At 36.1% G+C, this 21,951-nt stretch overlaps 1 protein-coding gene and 1 long non-coding RNA gene across 2 annotated transcripts in view; one reads left to right on the forward strand and one right to left on the reverse strand.

Moving 5' to 3' along the window:
• LOC123262279 (coiled-coil domain-containing protein AGAP005037-like) overlaps window positions 1-21,951 on the forward strand; it is a 338,268-nt gene that overhangs the window by 19,707 nt on the left and 296,610 nt on the right. Inside the window, exons 2-4 of the mRNA XM_044724464.1 lie at window positions 14,857-14,976; window positions 15,060-15,167; window positions 15,301-15,483. Coding sequence (XP_044580399.1) covers window positions 14,857-14,976; window positions 15,060-15,167; window positions 15,301-15,483 — 411 coding nt within the window. The remainder of the gene's footprint in view (window positions 1-14,856; window positions 14,977-15,059; window positions 15,168-15,300; window positions 15,484-21,951) is intronic.
• LOC123262298 lies at window positions 972-20,186 on the reverse strand. Its single transcript, XR_006508908.1, has 3 exons — window positions 20,169-20,186; window positions 6,576-6,578; window positions 972-1,053 (listed from the first exon to the last, which is right to left on the reverse strand). It is a non-coding gene; the product is annotated as an uncharacterized LOC123262298 (long non-coding RNA).

A 21,951-nucleotide genomic window follows, 5' to 3' on the forward strand; every position in this document is an offset into this window, starting at 1 on the left:
GTTCGTTAGATATCGTTGTCGAAAAAAATGTTTTTTTAGAATTTCTATGAAATTTTCAGTCTGACCAGTTTGCACTTAAAATTTCGTCAAAGAACTCAAAAAACTGCGTTCAATGCCATAAACCGCGAGAAAATCAGTTTATTCATTTAAAAGTTATTGTGGTTTGAAAATTCAAAAAATAGTGTTCTATAAAACTTCCATCAGCCTTTTGAACTCGAAGAGCTCAAAAGCACAGAACAGCTATTTATTTGAGCTCGGAAAGCTCAAAATAAGACAAAAACTATATTTTTGAGCTCGAAGAGCTCAAAAAATAAGTAAATTGTTGAGTGCTTAGGTATGGAGGTAGCGGGAAGTTGCAGGGATGGCCTTTAGGTTCAACCGTTTTACTAATTTTTGTGTAAATAAAGCCAGAGATTAATAATTTTGTAATTCAATATTCCACTCGATAAGTAATGAACTTGTTGCCAATTATAATTTTTTTTATACTTATCTAAAAATATTTTGATTTAACAGAATAGTCTTCAGCAAAAAATAACTCTTCAACTTCATATTTTTGGTTAAAAGAACAAGTTTCTGGAAAACAAAATATCAAAAAAATATCTTAAAAAACGGAATTTTTACTTCCACATTTTGACACATAATTGAAACTTTTTTTGATGATCCAAGTAGAAATGAAAAAATTTTACTTTTTAACGGCATTTTTTAAACGAGTCGGTAATATTTTCGATGTCGTTACAGTTATCATAAAGGATGAACCTACTTTGTTCCTTTCGAAAAATCAATTTGTTTTTTTTTTTAACTTCCCGCTAAGAAAATCGAAGATTTTCGAAAAATCGGGAAGTTATTGGTTTTACCCCGTTTTGCAAAAATTGAGGTTTCAACAGATCTCGACGTTTTGAAGCCCTAAGAAGCTTTCCTGACTATTTTTACGATGATGTCCTTACACCTGTATGTGTGTGTGTGTGTGTGTGTGTGTGTGTGTGTGTGTGTGTGTGTGTGTGTATGTGTGTGTATGTAAACCTCTTATAACTTCAGAACGGCTAGACCGATTTGCTCACAGTTGATGTCATTCCAAAGGTCTTCACCAAACTTAGATTGTCTGTAAGTTGGAACCAATTTGGATCAGTAGATTTCGAGAAATTGCAAAAAAAAAAAGTGAAAAAAAAGTTTTTTTTTCATTTTTTTAAATATCTCCGAATTGGCTGAACCGATCGACCTCAAAAACTAATCAGCTTCGTTTGCCACCAAAAACGTCAGAATCGGTTGATGCGTTTGTGAGATATCGTTGTCGAAAAAAATCGAAAAAAGTGTTTTCTTGTAATAACTCCAAAATGTTTCATCAGATCAATTTTTTTGTTTTAAATTGTTTATAGAGCTTAAAAAACTATATTGATCGCCTTCAACCACGTGCAAATCGGTTGATTCATTCAAAAGTTATAGCAGTTTGAAAATTAAACAAACCGTGTTTCATTGAACTTTGATAAGATTTTTGAGCTCGAAGAGCTCAAAACTATAGGAAAGCTATCTTTTCGAGCTTGGAGAGCTTAAAATAACACATATATTGTATTTTTGAGCTCTAAGAGCTCAAAAATATCATAAGTGCTATTTTAAGCGCCTAGGTATGGAATTAGCGGGAAGTTGCAGGGATGGCCTTATGGGTCAACCGTTTACCTAATTTTTTTTTAATCACCCTAATATACACAGAAAAAAAAATCTTCTTGAAACAAGTATATAATTTTGAAGAACTTAATATTCTTGATTTGAGTAGAAAAATTTTCGATTTAATAAAATTTTACTTGATTCAAGAATTTTTCGTCTTGATTCAAGACAATTACCCTCTTCAAAATTATATTCTTGGTTCAAAAATTTTTCTCTTGAATCTAGTTAACTTTTTTTTCAGTGTAGATATAAACCTTTGAACCATATGTATTCTCTGAACTAGTTTGACGAGTTGAGTCAGGAAATAGCAAAATTTTTTTAAAATCCCATCATGATGTTACGTCCCCACCTGCATTTGGAGATGTCTCTGATAGCAGGGGGTCCGCACTGCTGTGTTAAGAAATGAAACAGAATAGTTCCACGCCGAGGGATGTTAGCAGAGATGGCATAGCATGCGCGCGAGAAAATATGTATAGTACAGGCTTATCATATTATAGATTGTATACACTACATTATAAAAAGTTCCTTGCCGGGAAAATTTTTTGCGTTCAAATTACTCTCTCGCTGATTTATGTTTTTTTTTCTCTATTGTTTTCTATACATCAATGCAGTTGATTTTTAATTAATAATTAGTAATAATTTATAAAAATAATTAAGTTTTTACGCCAAATAATATTATGGACAGTTATTAATTAAACTCCCCAAATGCAGTTTATATATACAATCACGATTTTATCATCCACGAGCTTCGTAGCTAGTTGGGTAGAGTGCGAGTCTTTAGATCTTGCAACTCGGGTTCGAATCTCCGTCTCAGAATTGATTTTTTTTTTTATTCATCATTAAATAAATGAAATTTTTTTTTACAATTGAAAAATTGAGTAGTAAAAAATTTTTTATAAATAATAAATTTTTTTTTTTACATACATATGTATGTTTTTTTTTTTTTTTTTAATTGTTTTATGCTCCTTAAATTTTATTTACAGCAAAACATTCATATCATTTTTTTTTTATTTATTAAATTATATTTGTATGTGTAATATAATATATATATATATATATATATATATATATATATATATATATATATATATATATATATATATTTATAAGGTTTATTTACATATTTAACAACTCTATATAACAAATATACAAAAATTATGAGTACATATATACATATATACAAAGATTTTATACATTTATAACTACTGTAGATCGTACACATGTTCAACAACACGATTCACATACATATATACAAACAATATGAGCACATATATGCATATATATACATAAAATAATAAATTATTACTCGACAGTTTGTTATGTTTCTCGTTGTGCAACTGTTTTGGTTTTTTGAAACTTCATCCAAGCTTTGTAGAATATGTAATTAGCATTTTTCAGGTTGTCAGTTTTTCCATCCAAATGACTCTTTACAGCAGCACACCAGTCAGTTAAAAATCTCCTCACGATCAAGTCAATAACTGATTCATTCAGTTGGGTTTGATGCTCCAAACACGATGACCATTGTCTATTAATGAGATTACGGTCCATTAACTCTTCAACCCTTAACTTCAAGATCTTACTTATTTCAGGCTTGTAGCACTGGGTAACCATGACATTGTCAATGGCTGTAAGTACTTGATAGTACATAACGTCGAATGGTGAGTCTGACGCATTAAAACCTTTATTCCGCACAAAAGAAGTTTTACAATTCTTACATTCAACAACTTTTACCATTCGCTGGCTTATCTCATTGTTACGAGATAAGTGCTGAATTATATTTGGTTTTATTTTTGTCGATTCAGCTTTCGAAAACGGAATACTGCACTCGATAGTTGATGTTTCAACAAAACCATCTATATCTTCAGTATCAGTTTCATTATCATCATTATCAACACAATCAAGATCAATTAAAAAGTTGTTGAACGTAGAAATTATATCTGAAAAATCGACACTCTCGGAATCATCATGCAAAGAACGATGTTCAGTGTTTCCATGGCGTACTTTGAATCTTCCTACTTTGTCGATTAAAAAACTTCTTAAGTGCGAGTCGATTAACCTACAAGAAGGTTTTTTATTACAGCTTCTTTGCCTCAACCATCCGAACGTACTTTCCAGATCGTCTTGATTGAAATTTCTAGGGGAGAAAGATTTGAAGCCGTAACTAGACAAAATTTTCCACAATTTCTGAAAGCCCTCTACGTTTGACTTCCAATTGACGAGAGTCGGAACTGAGGCCTTTCGTTTCATGTTCTTCGGGTCAAGAAATCGCAGCTGAGCTTAAAAATATTTGCTACAGGCCCAAAAATCATGGTGGAGACTATCAGAGGTGACGTCAGTTCGCAATGGGGCTGTACTTTTCGAATGATCTGGTGAACCATTCATTGAGTCGAATAGTTTGTTGAAAAAACTAAGAATTTCAGCCGTAAACAATGAGTCTTCCTCTAGCCACACTTCTCCTTCGGTTGTCTCAATGGGATCTGCAATTAAACAAATATGTTACTCATCATGATTCAGATGAAATTATTCCAGTCACATTATTTACAAAAATACGTAAGCGTGTTTTAGATATTCAAATAAGAATACCTTACGCAAAGAAATTATAAGCGTGAGCGCATGCGTGAGAGGGGAGAAATGTTTAGGTATGTGTTTGATTGGAAGATGTAAAATGTAGTAGGGATGAATTTAGCGCGTAAATGGCTTTTAAAATCATTAAAAAGAAGAAAAAAATCTATTTCAGCCCTTTCATTAGTATGCAACTCTTATAGAAAAGAAAAACGAGGAAAAATGATTATTTATGATGAACTAATATGAACATTTACCTGGAGATTCAATAACACTTTGTATTAAACTTGCTGTAGTTTGACTTAAAACTTGAGCAGCAGGGCGGACTCGCATTTTTCTAATTTTTTTAACGTATATATGCTCATCAGTTAATTTGGTGACCCGTGAATTAGCCATCCGGTTTTTATCGACTCTATACGCCTTCTCGATGTCATCCCATTTAGCGTAATGAGTAGCGGAGACATCTTTATTAATGAATTGGAATAGCTTGAAAAATTCACGTTTTAATTCAGGCTTGTGAACATATTCCAATTTCTTCGTTAATAAATTGTTCCGAGAACCCTTGGTTAGATGAGGACTGTCAAACAATGGAACGATTTCACAACCACGCCAAAGAATTGTAATATCTGGAAAATAATAATGATATTAATAAGAATATACATGAGTTTTTCAATAAATAGTAGTGAAGCTTACACAGAAAAAATATTACTTGAATTCATTACCTGGATTTTGTTTCTGCTTAAACCTTAATCTGTTAGACTGTAAGAGTAAGTCTTTTACAGCTTTCACATTATTGGTTCCTTGGTCACAAACCGTCGCTACGGGAATTAATCCACAATCAATAACCTTATCAAACACTGATTTGATAATTCTTATTAATTCAGGTGGACTTGTTTGGCCCTCGCAGAAACCATGATAAATTGGGACAAACCAATCAGCACGATTTGCTGAATGCGCAGCAACCACAATGACATGATCCGCAAACTTTATTGTGCGTTTATACCCAAAGTCTTCAAATCCACGAATTTTGTCTGCTGAAGAATCATATTCCAAATGTGGCGTCGTTGCAGCTTCATCCCAAATAATAGTTATATATTTATCCAATGAATTGGCCAGACGTTCTCCTTCACGTTTTAAATGACGTGAAATTACCGGAGCTATTCCCGTATCGAAGTTCATTTTGTCTAGAACTTTTTTTAAAGTTCCAGGACTCGGAAGAACAAAAAGATCCGATAACAGCCTATAGGCCGTTGGAGACCGTTCGTGGATGATAAGGGAGAGTAATTTTTGCGGTGTTGAAAAACGCCTTGCCTAAAAAAAATATGCAAGATTAATAAACATAAAATTATACAAGAAAAACTATTTAAGAATTAGTTCCATTAAAATGATCATAATTTAAAACTTTACCTTCGGATTTTTTCCAGTATTTTCAAATTGCATTTGAATAAAAATATTCTGAATCGCTGATAAGGAGGAATTGGAAGAAAGTGATACAGTCTTTTTCGATTGACGAACTTCCTGACATTTTTTTTTATATTTACAAGTAATGGCAGAAGTTTTTATTTTTTGTACACGGAGAGCTTTAGTTAATTTAGCTACTTCATGTTGATAAGCATTTATTATTGAATTATTATCAACAATATTATTATTATTATTATGTTATTAAATGCTCAGGGGGGTTGTCCCCGGAGTCCGACTCTCCGAGGGCCCAGCCTGAGCTCCATCCATTACTGCTGGACCACTCCGCACAACAAGGCGGTTAGTGATCACAGCAGGCCAAAGTCATTTCCCTAAGTAGACGGAGGGAACCTAGTATGACAGCCTTCTGCATCCTGACCGCCAAGAATTCAGCTTTTGATGAGCAAGCTGGAACTCTGGCAAGTGAGGATACAAAAGACTGTTTCATCTCTCCGAGGACGCCAACAATCAGGACGGCGAGCTTGACACGGTAACCTGGGTAAAGTTTGCCAATTTCAAACAGGAGATCCTGATATATCTGTCTTTTGTGCTCTTCTTTGGCTGAGATGTTGTGTTCAGCCGGGGCCGAGAACTCAATGACATAAATGTCACGAGTGGCCTTGTCGAAGAGCACAATATCAGGTTTGTTGTGATCTATCCGCCGAGTTGTTGCAAACGGCATGTTCCAGTAAATTTTGCAACTGTCATTCTCAACAACCTGGGGAATATCTCCTGGCAGATAAGGCAGCACTAGTGTCATATCAATACCGTAGTAATGACGAAGATAGTAGTACAGTACTCTCAGGGCAGCGTTGTGACGCTGGATATATGCACCTCTCGCCAGCACAGGACATGCCGACAAAAGGTGTATGAGCGTCTCCGGGTGTTGTTTACACATCCTACATGACGTGTCCAGAAGCTGCACCTGGAGCACCTTGCTACGGTATTCTAGAGTGTTAATGACACCATCTTGGAAGGCAAATATGAACCCTTCAGTCTCGGACATCAGGCCAGCTGATTTTAAGAAGGAAAAGGTCAGCTGGGTGGACAAGCCATGATCACGCACGTGTTTGAAGTACACGCTGTGCATGGACTTGTCCATCAGTTCGCCTAGGAGTTGTTTTTCCTCGGCGTTCCTGATGACGCTCTTAAATTCTTCCTTTCGGAGTTCCATAAGAGCGTTTATCTCTACAAGACCAAGGGTTCTTGCTGCATATATAGCTGCCTTATACAAGAACGACCCCTTATGCGCATTCTCATGTTTATGTACGATTTGCATAAGGAAGTCATCCTCGTCTGCAGTGAAATTGACAACCTCGAATGTTAAACCCAGGACTAAACGATCATGCAGCCGCTCCAAACTCTGCAAACCTCTCCCTCCGATCGACCGGGAGAGGTATAATCTGGCGACTGATGAATTGGGGTGCATGCTCCGATTCATATTGATAACCTTACGGGTTCTGATGTCGAGATCTCGTAAATCCTTTCGGGCCCATTTTAAGACACCGAAAGAGTATAGTAAGACTGGGACAGCGAGCATGTTAGTGGCGGAGACTTTATTTTTGCCGGAAAGTTCGGAGGACCAAATTTTCCGGAGTCTCCTAACATACTCACTACGGAGAGTTGCTCGGACTTCGGAGACCACATGCATGCGGTGCTCTTCCATTCCTAGGTATCTATACAACTCTCCCTATCTATACAAATTATTATTATTATTATTATTATTATTATTATTACACCGGCACACAAAAAAAAAAAAGTTGTCTGTACTTGGGACGCGCCACATATATTCCCATGTAATTTGACCCGCTGAACCCGAATTTGAGGTCCGTTTGGCCCCTACACCCTAGGATTTTGAGAAAACTGTAAAAAACCGAAAAAAAACGGGAAAATTGGGGGTTTTGGTGATTGAAAAATTTTTTAGATTCTAACTATGCATGATTTTCATGTATTTCGATCTGCTTTATACTTATCTGAAGTGTACTCAGACCAGCAGCCATTAAAAGTCTAAGTAAATCCCGAAAACCCATGAAAATTGCGAAAAAAAAACAAAAATTCCCAATATGGTGATAAAAAAAAATGTATTGAGCTAAATATATGATGATTTTCATGTAGGTTTATCGACGACATATAAATCTCCAACGTTTATACCTCAAACGACTCGAAAACAGCAAACGACTGTGCAAAAATCCCCGAAAATTGGAAAAAAATCAAATGTAATATAATAAAAATCGAGTTATTATTCAAAAATAAATAAAAAAAATCATATCATTCGATCTGTGGTGCATAAAAAAGTATTTCGTCCTAAGACTTAAAAAATTAATTTTTTCGGAAAATATCATCAAAACCCTTTTGGATTTGAATTTTAATTCGTTCTCCGCTTATATCTCACCCTTTTATCTTCAAACGTCCTGCATAAAGGGTTTCTCTTTCGTTTCCTCTCTTCTTCGGGTAAATCTCTCTTCAGAGTCCAACAATGATCTGCCATCATATTTACATCCCACGTTCCTTGATATCGTTTTTCCATCACACTAATGTCTTGATGGAATCTCTCACCTTGCTCTTCACTAAAATCACCAAGATTTTCAGGAAAGTGTGAAAGATGAGAATGTAAATAGTGCAATTTTGTATTCATTAAGCAACCTAAAGTATTATAGTTGTATAACAACTCGTCAACTAAAGTTGCGTAGTTATCACTTTTCGTATTCCCTAAAAATTGCTGTGATACTTCCTTAAAACTTCCCCAAGCTGCTCTCTCAATCTCGTTCATCTCATATTCAAGATTAGCATCCTGGAATAGAGTCCGAATTTGGGGTCCATCAAAAATTCCTTCTTTTAATTTAGCGTCACTTATAGCTGGAAATTTTTCGCCCAAGTACTTAAAACAGTTTCCATCTTTATCCAGAGCTTTTGACAAATTGCTTCATAAGGCCAAGCTTGATATGAAGTGGGGCAGCAAGTACTTGGAAGGATCAATTAGAGATTGTCGCGTAACATTGTGAGAACCAGGATTCAAATTTGTTCTTGTTGGCCATTCTTTTTGAATGTAATGATTCTTTCGGTCTCGGCTATCCCACAAACATAAGAAGCAGGGGTACTTTGTGAACCCCTGATTGTTGGCCTAGCAATATTGTTGCAATTTTCAGATCACCACAAACCTTCCATTGATGTTCTGAATAGTTTATTTTTATCTAATACAACCTGTAAATTGTCATAAGTCTCCTTTTAGTTTAGTCGAATGAGCTACTGGAATCGGTGCCAATAAGTTTCCATTATGAAGAAGCACAGCTTTAAGACTTCGCCTAGAGGAGTCAATAAAAGCCTCCATTCTTCGTCTTTGTAAGTGTTTGGCTTCAACTCATCGATCAGTCCTTTTACATCTGAACAGTACACAAATGAATTTTCGCTGTCTTTTGTAAAATACTTCCGGAACTCTTTTTCCCTATCACGATAAAAATAAGCTGTTGTATTTTTAGCTAATAAATTTTTTTTCCTTAAAGCTGAGGCTAAATGTTCAGCTTTTACCTTAGATAGTCCTAAGTCTCGTACAAGGTCATTCAATTCAAGTTGATCGAAGACTTCAGGGTCTTTACTTCTAGGAACACCACTCGGGATGTATTCTTCATCCTCAGAATGGATCTCTTCGGGTTCAGGATCGATTTCTTCAAAGTTATCTTCAACTTCCATCTCTTCATGTTCATTCACTGGTTCAGGAGCTGCAGGTTCTTCGACATTCAAAACTTTTTCTGCTGGCACAACTGATGTTACGTTGGCATATTGAATTTTATGTTTGGTTGTCGAAGAAAAACCTGAAACTTCCGTCGTGCAAAAATAGCAGTTTTTTGACTCGTTGGTGCAGACCAAATCACAGGTTTTGAAAATTTCAAGCACTGTTTACTTTTCGTCTGCTCCCAACGAGTAAGCATCGTGTGACACCGATTGCAAAGTGAATGTGGTACCCAAGTTGCTTCCCAGTTCGTAATCTGGATACCGAAGCAGGTTTCGTAGACATTTTTCAATTTGTTTGAAAAAGATCTACGACTTTTCGTTACTTCAAATTCTCCACATATGTAACAGAAGCAATTGGAGTTTTTGTTACATATGTGAGAGACACTTCTTGTCATATTAAACGCTTCAGAAGCCAAGTCACCCACTAATGAAGAGCTGCAGTCACTTGATGACGACGCCTGCGAGCCTGCTTTCTCACTCTGACCAGACGCCGATACTGGGATTCCGGGTCCCTGCATCGTAAAACACTTATTACTTGTGCCTGCCATGACGGCATTCAAGCCGTTAACCCAGGGACTATGCCAGACGGTCCTGTTGCCCGCCGTCACCACGTGGAGGTGCCCTGGTTACAGGCACAAGCATTTAAGCAAGAAATCGATTCTGAGCCCAAAAGTTCCTAGAAGTGAAAACCCTGAAACATCAGCTTAAAGAAAAAAAAAATTTATTAACTAAAAATACAACAGCTTATTTTTATCGTGATAGGGAAAAAAATCTGATAACATTTTTAAAACGGCGAAAATTCATTAGTGGACTGTTCAGATGTAAGAAGTTTGATTGATGAGTTAAAGCCGAACACTTTCAGGACGAGGAGTGAAAGTTTTTCATTGCTTTGTCTAAGCGAAGTCTCAAAGCACCGACTCCAGTAGCTCATTTGACCAAAAATCATTGAAAAGTTTGTGGTGATCTGAAAATTGCTACACTAGTTAAGCCAACAATCTGGTTCACAATATATCCCTTCTTGTATGTTTGTAGGATAGTCACGATCGGAAAATTCCCTACAGTAGAAAAGAACGGCCAACAAGAAAGAATTTGAATCATGGTTCTCACAACGTTATGCGAGAATCTCTCATTAATCCTTACAAGTACTTGCTGCCACCACTTTATATCAAGCTTGACCTTATGAAGCATTTTGTCAAAGCTCTCGATAAAAATGGCAACTGTGTTAAGTACTTGGACGAAAAATTTCCAGCTATAAGTGACAATAAATTGAAAGAAGGAATTTTTATGTACCCCAAATTCGGACTCAATTCCAGGATGCTAATCTTGAGTATGAGATGCACAAGATTGAGAGAGCAGCTTGGGGAAGTTTTAAGGAAGTATCTAGAAATTTTTAGGGAATGTGAATACAAAATTGCACTATTTACAATCTCATCTTTCACACTTTCCTGAAAATCTTGGTAATTTCAGTGAAGAAAGAGAAGAAACATTCCATCAAAACATGAGTGGATGTCAATATGATGGTAGATCATTGTTGGACTCTGAAGAGAGATTTACCCGAAGAAGAGAGGAAACGAAAGAGAAACCCTTTATGCAGGACGTTTGAAGATAAAAGGGTGAGATATAAGCGGAGAACGAATTAAAATTCAAATCCAAAGGGTTTTGATGATATTTTCCGAAAAATTAATTTTTAAGTCTTAAGACGAAATACTTTTTTTTATGCACCACAGATCGAATGATATGATTTTTTTATTTATTTTGAATAATAACTCGATTTTTATTATATTACATTTGATTTTTTTCCAATTTTCGGGGTTTTTTGCACATTTGTTTGATGTTTTCGAGACGTCTGAGTTATAAAAGTTGGAGATTTATATGTCGTCGATAAACCTACATGAAAATCATCATATATTTAGCTCAATACATTTTTTATCACAATATTGGGAATTTTTGTTTTTTTCGCAATTTTCATGGGTTTTTCGGGATTTACTTAGACTTTTAATGGCTGCTGGTCTGAGTACACTTCAGATAAGTATAAAGCAGATCGAAATACATGAAAATCATGCATAGTTAGAATCTAAAAAAATTTTTCAATCACCAAAACCCCCAATTTTCCCGTTTTTTTTCGGTTTTTTACAGTTTTCTCAAAATCCTAGGGTGTAGGGGCCAAACGGACCTCAAATTCGGGTTCAGCGGGTCAAATTACATGGGAATATATGTGGCGCGTCCCAAGTACAGACAACTTTTTTTTTTTTGTGTGCCGGTGTTATTATTATTATTATTATTATTATTCTTTTCACCATGATAGTTCACCACCAAATTATTAGGATTACCATTATCATCACGAACATCATTCCTATTGTCAACGTCAACTATTGAACTCATTGAAACATTTGCATCATCTTGAGCACTTGAAAAATGATCGCGACTGCATACAGCACCTCCAGCACTCTCATCATCAGATATGACAGACATCATGGAAACATTTGCTAAATCATTGGCACTAGAAACACCGTCAGTCACTTCCACTTCAACACGATTAGCATCTTGATCAGAAGTCGCACCCAAAGCACGAAGTTGCCAACTAAGGATAGGATTTCCATTAATGTCACGAAGAATGTAATCAACGTTTATGTTACTCAGTGGAGTTTCAAGAGCTCGGACCTGCACATTAATGTCAGGATAAGCATCTTTAATTAAACATCTTCGCATCCCATTCTTCTTGATCATTGAGTCTGAAAAATGTCTATGACACAAGCGATACTTATGACGATTTTCAGAAGATACATTGTATATCCAAGATTCACAATTTATCATTTCCCTCCACGTTAGTGCACGAATTTCGTCTTTTGGGAAATAATGACTTTGGTCAGTATTTCCTGAACGACATCCGAATGCAACACATTTCCACGGCATTTTAATTATTTTATTATAAAAAATTATTGACAGCTGTATTATTTATTACGACAAAAAGAAAATTCGAACAAGTCAGAATTGCGTTGACGCAGATTCATTCGGGAATTTCTATTGTGTAGAAGTCAAACAAATTACAATCGTGAGAGGCGCGGTGAACGGGTTAACGTATTATGCATATCAATATGTGTGTAGGAGAGAAGCACTAATACATGGAGTTCGATATTTTACATCGTCGCGAAATTAATAAATATATATATATATATATATATATATATATATATATATATATATATATATAATTTAACATAGAACAAAAAAAGTCGCACAGCGAGAAATATAAAATCTGTCAATTGATTGTTTACTTGTTTTATGTATATATGTATATATGTACTCATATTTTTGTATATTTGTTATATAGAGTTGTTAAATATGTAAATAAACCTTATATATATATATATATATATATATATATATATATATATATATACACATACAAATATAATTTAATAAATAAAAAAAAATGATATGAATGTTTTGCTGTAAATAAAATTTAAGGAGCATAAAACAATTAAAAAAAAAAAAAAAAACATACATATGTATGTAAAAAAAAAATTTATTATTTATAAAAAATTTTTTACTACTCAATTTATCAATTGTAAAAAAAAATTTCATTTATTTAATGATGAATAAAAAAAAAATCAATTCTGAGACGGAGATTCGAACCCGAGTTGCGAGATCTAAAGACTCGCACTCTACCCAACTAGCTACGAAGCTCGTGGATGATAAAATCGTGATTGTATATATAAACTGCATTTGGGGAGTTTAATTAATAACTGTCCATAATATTATTTGGCGTAAAAACTTAATTATTTTTATAAATTATTACTAATTATTAATTAAAAATCAACTGCATTGATGTATAGAAAACAATAGAGAAAAAAAAACATAAATCAGCGAGAGAGTAATTTGAACGCAAAAAATTTTCCCGGCAAGGAACTTTTTATAATGTAGTGTATACAATCTATAATATGATAAGCCTGTACTATACATATTTTCTCGCGCGCATGCTATGCCATCTCTGCTAACATCCCTCGGCGTGGAACTATTCTGTTTCATTTCTTAACACAGCAGTGCGGACCCCCTGTCTAATAGTGAATACGCGCTAATTTAAATACTAAGAATTAAACAATAATTTAATAAATATTCATTTTTTATAAATAATAATGTTAAAAGATAAGTGAAGAATTCTAAATATTAAATATTAAAAAATAGTTTACAGGAAAGAAAAATTGATAAGAAAATTCTAAGACTCAGCCAACGCCTGAGTAAACAAAATATTTTTAAGTTCCCATCAATATTTTCTCACAAAGAATGTTGATAAGAAATCTAGAGTAATCGAAATGATTCACTGTAAGACAACTAGCGTAGAGTACATAGGGTATATTTTAGAATACTCAAGAGAATGTTCTAAATAAATATATGATAAACGAACGCCCGCTCGTCCTGAAGTTTGAATTTGAGTCAGCGCTCGTCGTTCGAATGGTCCTCGGAAACATCTCACGCATCAACTTAAGACAATAGGACATTCAAGGCCTGATACGCAACCCTACTCCTCCTAGGGCGCGGACATTGGATGAGGAGATATAAGCATTAAATCGAATTACGTAAAATACCGTATCGTACTTCATGGCAGTTGTCAAACCACTCATATTCAAAGTGTATTTTAAACAATTAAATAAATTCATTGAAGCAGTTATTTTAGAGTTAGTTCGGGAACCTCTACTTACGACTCTAGCAGTCGTATCATCTTAATCTCCAACTCTAGTTGTTGTACTGGTAACTCTCAAACCCAAGAGGTAACCGGGACGTAACAATAAAGACAAATGCAATAATTATATTTCTATGAAATCTACTAACAAAGTTTGTAAAATTTAAGAACCTATTATTGAAAATTAATCATCGATCCAGTTAAATTATAAAACGTGTATAATAATCTAATAGATTATAATCTATCTACTAGATTATAACTTTTTCTGAAGTTTTTCGTTGTTTAGAAGAAAATTTATGAACCGATAATAGTTAGGACCACTCTGAACTTTAGATCTCTCACACAAATAACAAATCTTGATACGAAATTTTGTTCAACAAAAGCATAAATAAATTTAGAAACATGTGAAAAAGTACGTCTGGTGAAAAGTACTAACCACTTTTTTTGTGGGCCGGTATTTTTTATAATCATTTATTTCCAAGTAGAACGTTTTTATCAAAATTTCCATCTGTTGAAAAGAAATTCATCAATCTACAATTACAATCTACAAATTACTTTGCTGTCGAGTGCGCCTAAACTAGTGGGTCTTTCGAAGAGCACAATAAGAGAAAATAACGGGAAGCGTTTTTAAGATAGGAAATTCACTCCCATTTCAGCTGCCAAACGGAACTTTTTTAAATTTGAAATATTTTTTACATTGTGCTTGCATGGCTCGACTACTCTAAGCATACAATAGATTAATTATTATGTCGAATGGATTATTTCAGAGCTATGTTGTTGACCAGTGAAGAACCAATATGGGGTCCTAGTGATTCTGAAAGTATACAATTAAAGCGAGATGAAGATCTCTATAAGCAAGAGATGGTGAGATTGGAAAATGATCTAACGTAAGTCATTTTTGTTTTTAAATTAGCCTCACTTTTTGACAAATAATTTAAATACTGCATTAAAATATGCCTCTTATTTTTAGTGAATTAGAAAGTACCGTTGAAGATTTACGAGGCAGTGTCATTAATAGAAAAACTCGTGTTAACATGTGTGATGTAGAAAACATGGCCTTGATCTTAAGTAAATCTAGGTAAGTGAAAGGATTTTTTTTTTTTTAATTTAAACACAACAGACGCCAACAATAGATTCACTTTGTACAGTAATTTGTTGTTAAATTATTTTCTCTTTATTTAGAATTATGTTGACTTTTAATTCATTTATAGTAAAACGGTAGCAGATTTAAAAACGAAGTTCCCAAATCTTCAAGAAAGTCTTAAAGGCTTGTTGAGTTTAGAAATGGAAAAAATAGTGCGTGAAGAAAAATTCCTTAAAGAAGAACCAGAACGGCTAGAATTGGCATTGAGACGATGTAAAAAACTTACTGGTACCCTCGTCACACTTAAACGGTAAGTGATTGAATAAGAAGTAATTAATTTTCCATAATTTTATTGATGACTACATTGATAGATTGTTTTTTATTTTTAGGTAGATTTCTTTAGAAATCTATCTATTGTAGCCGGTCTCATGTCGTAATTTTTAAAAAAATTTGTCATCATATGTTTCATTTCATCGAGTTATGTCGAAAAATGGTATTGGCTCAAAAGTTTATATATTTATTTATGTATGTATATGGGGCATTCCACAACAAATCGACCACTTTTGACCCTGACCCTTTTTGATTTGGTTGAAAGTTTTCCATCCTTTTCTACCTTATTAAAAACTTCTTTCATAATTTTTTCAAATTTTTTTACCGAACCAAAAAAAAGTTATGAATTTTTCAACAAAACCGTTTTTAGTAGATTTCATAGAAATCTAACTATTTTTTTTTTTTTTTTTTTTTTTTTTTTTGGGCGAGAGAAGGGAAATCTTCAAAAGACACCGGCTAGATGTTGGTGATGTTGATTACCGGTAATGTGAGATTTTTACTCACTAAAACCCTCCCTTCTCTTGTACCTGATACTGCGGGACCGCGTTAGCATTACTTCGCAGTACCAGGCCCCTTCCACGCTGCTGCTGTAGCTTATTCCTCCGCTTCTTCTTCTTCATCCTCTTCTTCTCCAACAGGACCTCTCTTACATATCCCGTCATTGCTGCGTAGTTGTTTATCGACGTCAGCATCCAAGGGACGACGTCTTCAGGCCTTTGAGGCACTTCCTTCTCTCCCTGCCAACGCAGCCGTATTTCAAACCAACGTTGGCATTCAAAAAAGGTTTGCTCAGCAGAGTCAGCAACTCCAGGACAGTACACACAGTAGGGATCGTTTCGGATCCCCATACGATGTAGTTAGGCATTGAACTATCCATGACCAGCAAGGAACTGTGTAAGATAGTAGTCTACCTCCCCACAGTCCCTCAGTACCCAGTCACGAGTCTGCCCAATGAGCCTATACGTCCAACGCCCTGTTTCCCCAATTTCCCAACGCTCTTGCCAGAGCGCAAAGGTCTCCTCACGTTCGCGGGTTCTCACGTCTTTCAAAGGTCCTTCGCCAGCCCGTCCGGCATCCCAGATCCGCTGCCTTTCGAGACCCAGTAAGTCGATTGGAATTACACCCGAGATGACCAACACAGCTGCCTCTGAGACCATTCGATAGGCGCAGGCTATCCTCAGCGTACCTCTTCGTTGTACCGATGCTAGTTGCTTCCGATATTTCTCTACTTTGAGTGCCTCTCCCCATATCTCTACTCTGTAGAGCATGATTGAGTTAGCGACACCCATGAGAGTTCGTCTGCGGCTGCTCCTTAGTCCTCCGACATTTGGCATGAACCGGGAAAGATTTGCCACCGTCATTGCTGCTCTTGTGGCCACACTGACAATCTGCTCTCGAAACGTCAATTTCGAGTCGATTGTCACTCCGAGGTATTTCAGAGCCCTCCGATTCTCGATGTGTTGATCCACAACTTGAGTCTGGAAAGGGCACGGAAACCACCTCTGAGCTGTGAGTACCACCACCCCGTCTTCGCAGTGACCAGCATCAACCCATGATCGTTAAGCCATGCGTTGACGGAGGCCGCAACAAGCCTCACCAATCCTTGCGCTTCGCTTTCGTTCCGCGCAAGTATTAGTGCTGCCACGTCATCCGCAAAACCCTCCAGCTTTACCTCCTGCGGTAGATCTAGGCACAGAAGTGCATCATAAAGGATAACCCAGAGTTCTGGTCCGAGGACTGAACCCTGAGCTGCTCCTCCACTGAGCTCCTTCATGACCTGTCCTGTAGTAGTCTCATACATCAAGTAACGATCACTTAAGTAATCATTTATGATGCGAATGAGATACTCTGATAGACCTAATTTCCGAAGCGCCTTCATTATAACCGGCCATCTTGCCGAATTAAATGCATTTTTGACGTCGAACGTCATCATAATGCATACTGGATGGCAACGATGATGACACGTCCAGGCCTGTTGAGCGAATGAAAGCGCTTCCGAAATGGCACCAATTGTACTGCGACCCGGCCGAAAGGCATGTTGGTTTTCAGCCAGGCCACCAGCATCGGTCACTTCTTTCCGCAGTCGATTCCTAATAAGGGCTCCTAATAAAGTCGATTCCTAATAAAGGCTGCCGACGTTGTAAGTATCGAGGAGCAGTTGTTCATGCTTTTTTATAAGGACCTTATAGGCCTCGACGGGGATGCCGTCAGGACCCGGGGCCTTACCTACCTTGAGGGACATAACAACTGCCCGCAGCTCCACTGCTATGAAAAGTGGGCACTCGTCATCGGATATTACACTTTGAGTGCATACCCGTTCTTCGCGATCGGAAAACAGAGTTTGGACTATTTCCTCCATCCTATCGGGTTCCATAGGAGCTATTGAACCACGGACAACAAATTTGCGAGTAACGATCCGGTAACCGTTGCCCCATAGATCATTATTCACTTCTCTGCAGATCGTCTTCCAACACCTCCCTTCGCTCGCCTTGATCTCCGTGACGAGTCGCTTCTTCGCCGCTTTGTACTCGTCGTTCTTTTGCTGCCCAGTATCTCGCTTTCGCGACCTAAGTGCTTGCCTCCGAAGACGCAAACACTCAGCCCTGAGCAGCGCAATCTCAGCTGTCCATCAGTAAACCGGCTTCCTACGAGAGCTTGCGGAACGGCGAGGTATAGCAGCGTCGCACCCTGTAACGATCACATCCATCATTTGACCAACAAGCGACTCGACATTTTCGCGCGACTCTGCAAATGAGTCAGGAAGCGTGTCAATTCTATCTGAGACCGCACTTTGGAATGCGCCCTCATCCAGGAGTGACATCTTCCATCCTCTGCTTCATTTGTCACTCCAGCATAGTAGGAGGGTTACCCCTCACACTGTTGACCGTATACGAAATATACTGATGGTCACTTGCCGTATACTCCTCCAAAACAGCCCAGTCTAAGATTACTCCCGCTATCCGTTTAGTAGCGAACGTTAGGTCTAAAATCGACCAACGCACGCCCGCTCTCCGGAAAGTGGGCCTATTTCCTCTATTCATAATGACAAGATCGAAACCTGCATGTCCAGGAGCTCATCACCCCGCGTGTCACTATATTCCATTCCCCAATCGATGGACTTTGCGTTAAAGTCACCACCTATCATAATCTCTCCTTCAAGATGGCGGACTACTCGTTCGAGATTGTCAACCCTCTTTCGGAAATCCGTAATAGGCTCGCTGGGGGTGAAATAACACGACACGAAGGTAACTGCTGATGTTTTAATCCACAAGGGCTCTACCATTTAATCCACACTGCCGTCCCCCGATCCACTGTCACGCACAGAAAGGCGACTTTGATCCGGGATTCAAATTGCCGCTGTACCTGTGTGGTCACAGTACCAATTTTGCCCAGACACAGAATGGTATTGTTCTGATACCAAAACAATATCCATCCCGTTGTCACGATTTCTAGCTTAAAGCCGATCAAGGGCCAGTTTGCAACGATGTAGATTCACCTGCAGCACCTTAGCTATTTTTCTTTTGGAGTACCTCCCGATAGGTCATACATCGTCCAAAACCCGCCACGTGATCAAAGGCTCGCCAGCTCCCCACCGCTGCACAGAGATGGCAGCGCGGAGGCTTGGTACAGGTCTTTGTCTGGTGATCCGCTTTACCACACCGCCAACAGCAACCACTTCTTAGTCTGACCAGTTTATGCTTAAAGATTCTTCAAAGAACTCAAAAAACTGCATTAGTGCCGTAAACCGCGAGAAAATCGGTTAATTCATTCAAAGGTTATTGTGGTTTGAAAATTTAAAGAATAGTGTTCTATGAAACTTCTATCAACTTAAAAGCACAGAGCAGCTATTTATTTGAGCTCGGAGAGCTCAAAATCACACAAAAATTATATTTTTGAGCTCGAAGAGCTTAAAAACAAGTGAATTGTTGAGCACTTAGGTATGGAGGTAGCGGGAAGTTGCAGCGATAGCCTTTAGGGTCAACCGTTTTCCTAATTTTTTTGTATAATACATTGTACTAGTCTTAGAAGATCCGGAAATTTTTAGAACTGTTTTTTTTTTTTCGGAAATGTGAATTTTTGAATTCAAAATAAACTTTTTTTTTGTAAAAGGAAAAAAAAATTTTTTTTTCAAAAGATATGCAAATTCGAAATTTTCCAATTTTTCCAGTTTTTCAATTTTGATTTTGTAATATCTCGAACGCTATTATAGATACAGGATTACACTTTCGTTTGTTTGATAGGGGACACTTGGGGCTATTGAAAAAGAAAAAAAAAGGAGTTGAAACCAATTTATTATTCAATAATTCCAGGTCGTGTATTTAATTTTTTAATGCTCAAAATTACAATACAATGTATTCGCATACTTTAACCTCAATTAGAAATAGCAAAAAAAAATTAGGAAATCGGTTGACCCTGAAGGCCATCCCTGCAACTTCTCGCTGATTCCATACCTGGATCCTTAAAATTGCAATTATGCTGTTTTTGAGCGCTCTTCGAGCTCAAAAATACAGTTTATGTGTTGTTTTGAGCACTCCAAGCTCAAACAGATAACATTTCTATGCTTTTGAGCTCTTCGAGCTTAGAAGTCTAATAAAAGTTTGATAAAACACTATTTTTTGAGTTTTCAAACCGCAATAACTTTTGAATGAATGAACTGATTTTTACGCGGTTGGCGGCATTCGACGCAGTTTTTTAAGCTTTTAAAAATCTTTAAGTTCAAATTGATCAAACGAGAAATTTTGGAGTAATTCCGAAAAAACACTTTTTTGGGTTTTCTTTCCTGCACGATATCTCTCGAATAAATCAACGGATTTTAACCGGATTAGCGGCGATCGATGTGGTTTTTTGAGCTAAAGAGCTGATTAGTTTTTGGAGTTGATCGACAAAGCTGTTTAAAAGTTATTAAAAAAAAACCACTTTTGAAAAAATTTTTTTTTACAGTTTTTTTTAGATTTCTCGAAGTCTATCGGTCCGAATCGGTCCAAATTATATTCAAAATCTAAGTTTGGACAAGCCCTTTCGAATGGCGCCAACCGAGATCGAATCGGTCATGCTATTCAAAAGTTATGAGAGGTTTACATACTTACATACACACACATACATATATACATACAGACATAGTGACACCCTCGCGGGGATAGTCAGGGAAGCTTTCTGTGACCTTAACACGTCGAGATCTGATGAAAACTTGATTTTTGTAAAGCAGGGTAAAACCAATAACTTCCCGATTTTTGAAAATCTTCGATTTTCTTAGCGGGAAGTTAAAAATTTTATTATTAATTCAAAAATTCACATTTTTCGAATTTGCATATCTTTTGAAAAAAACTTTTTTTTTTCCTTTTACAGAACTTCGTTGTATGATAAAAGAAAACTTCTGACCAAAATTTGTCCAAATCGAAAGGGTTTGTTTTCAACGATTGTTTGATTTGACATGGAATGACCCATAAATGAATATTTTTTGTTAATAATTAATAAAAATTAGGATTTGAGCAAGATTACGTCAACTGGACCCCCTATTTTCCACTTGATCACGAAAATTAAGTTCATGTATTTTTTTATAAGTATATACCAAGATCAAATGAGCCCTCAAACGTATTTTAAAAATTTTGATTTTAACAATAATTTTTTTTACAATGAAAATTTGAGGTACTTTTAATTAAAAAATGGATTGTAAATTGTTAAGAGTGCAAGATTTTCTTGTCGAGATATTTGATTACTTAGATATTTATTATATTTAATATTTGTATTTGCCGCTCAAGGTGACAACTAAATCATTATTATTATTTATTCTGAGATATTGTCGGTCTACACGCAGCCTAGCTGCGCATACGACTTACTCTCCGGCTTGCTTGTTGTGTGACACGCACTTGTTGCTTGGACGCTTGACTGTTGTGTGTACTAATACGCAGTTACAACTCAAGTTTTTTTTATATTATTAATTTGGTTATACGAATATAAGTTCATATCAAAGAGTGTTTAGAATTGTTTATAATTATAAGAAGAATAAATAAACTTAGATTCAGTTTAAATAAAACCTTGTGTTCCAACTTTCTTCATAATCCCAACAGGTTATCGGACCAGTACACGATTCCACTGCGTACGTGATTTATTTATTAAAAATAAAATTAGGTGAAGTGCTTGATCACAAGGTAAGAGTATTTATGAATATTTATTTAGAAAAGATATTCCGGAAAATAAATAAAAGAATATAAGACGTAATTATAGACGAACAAAAGCATGCATGCAAAGAAAATATAAAACGAAATGAATACGTTTTAATAGACGCTTAATTTAGATAACTTAAAAAGATTTGATAAAAATTTATTTATTTAATTAAATAAATTCATAGATTTCTGAAAATAATTTTAGTATATTAGATGGTGACAAATAGATTTAATTTAAGTAGATGATGAAATCGCTGACGAGGCCGGTAGACGCCAAAAATTCA

The sequence above is a fragment of the Cotesia glomerata genome, linkage group LG3 (genome assembly GCF_020080835.1).
Source record: "Cotesia glomerata isolate CgM1 linkage group LG3, MPM_Cglom_v2.3, whole genome shotgun sequence".
NCBI lineage: Eukaryota > Metazoa > Arthropoda > Insecta > Hymenoptera > Braconidae > Cotesia > Cotesia glomerata.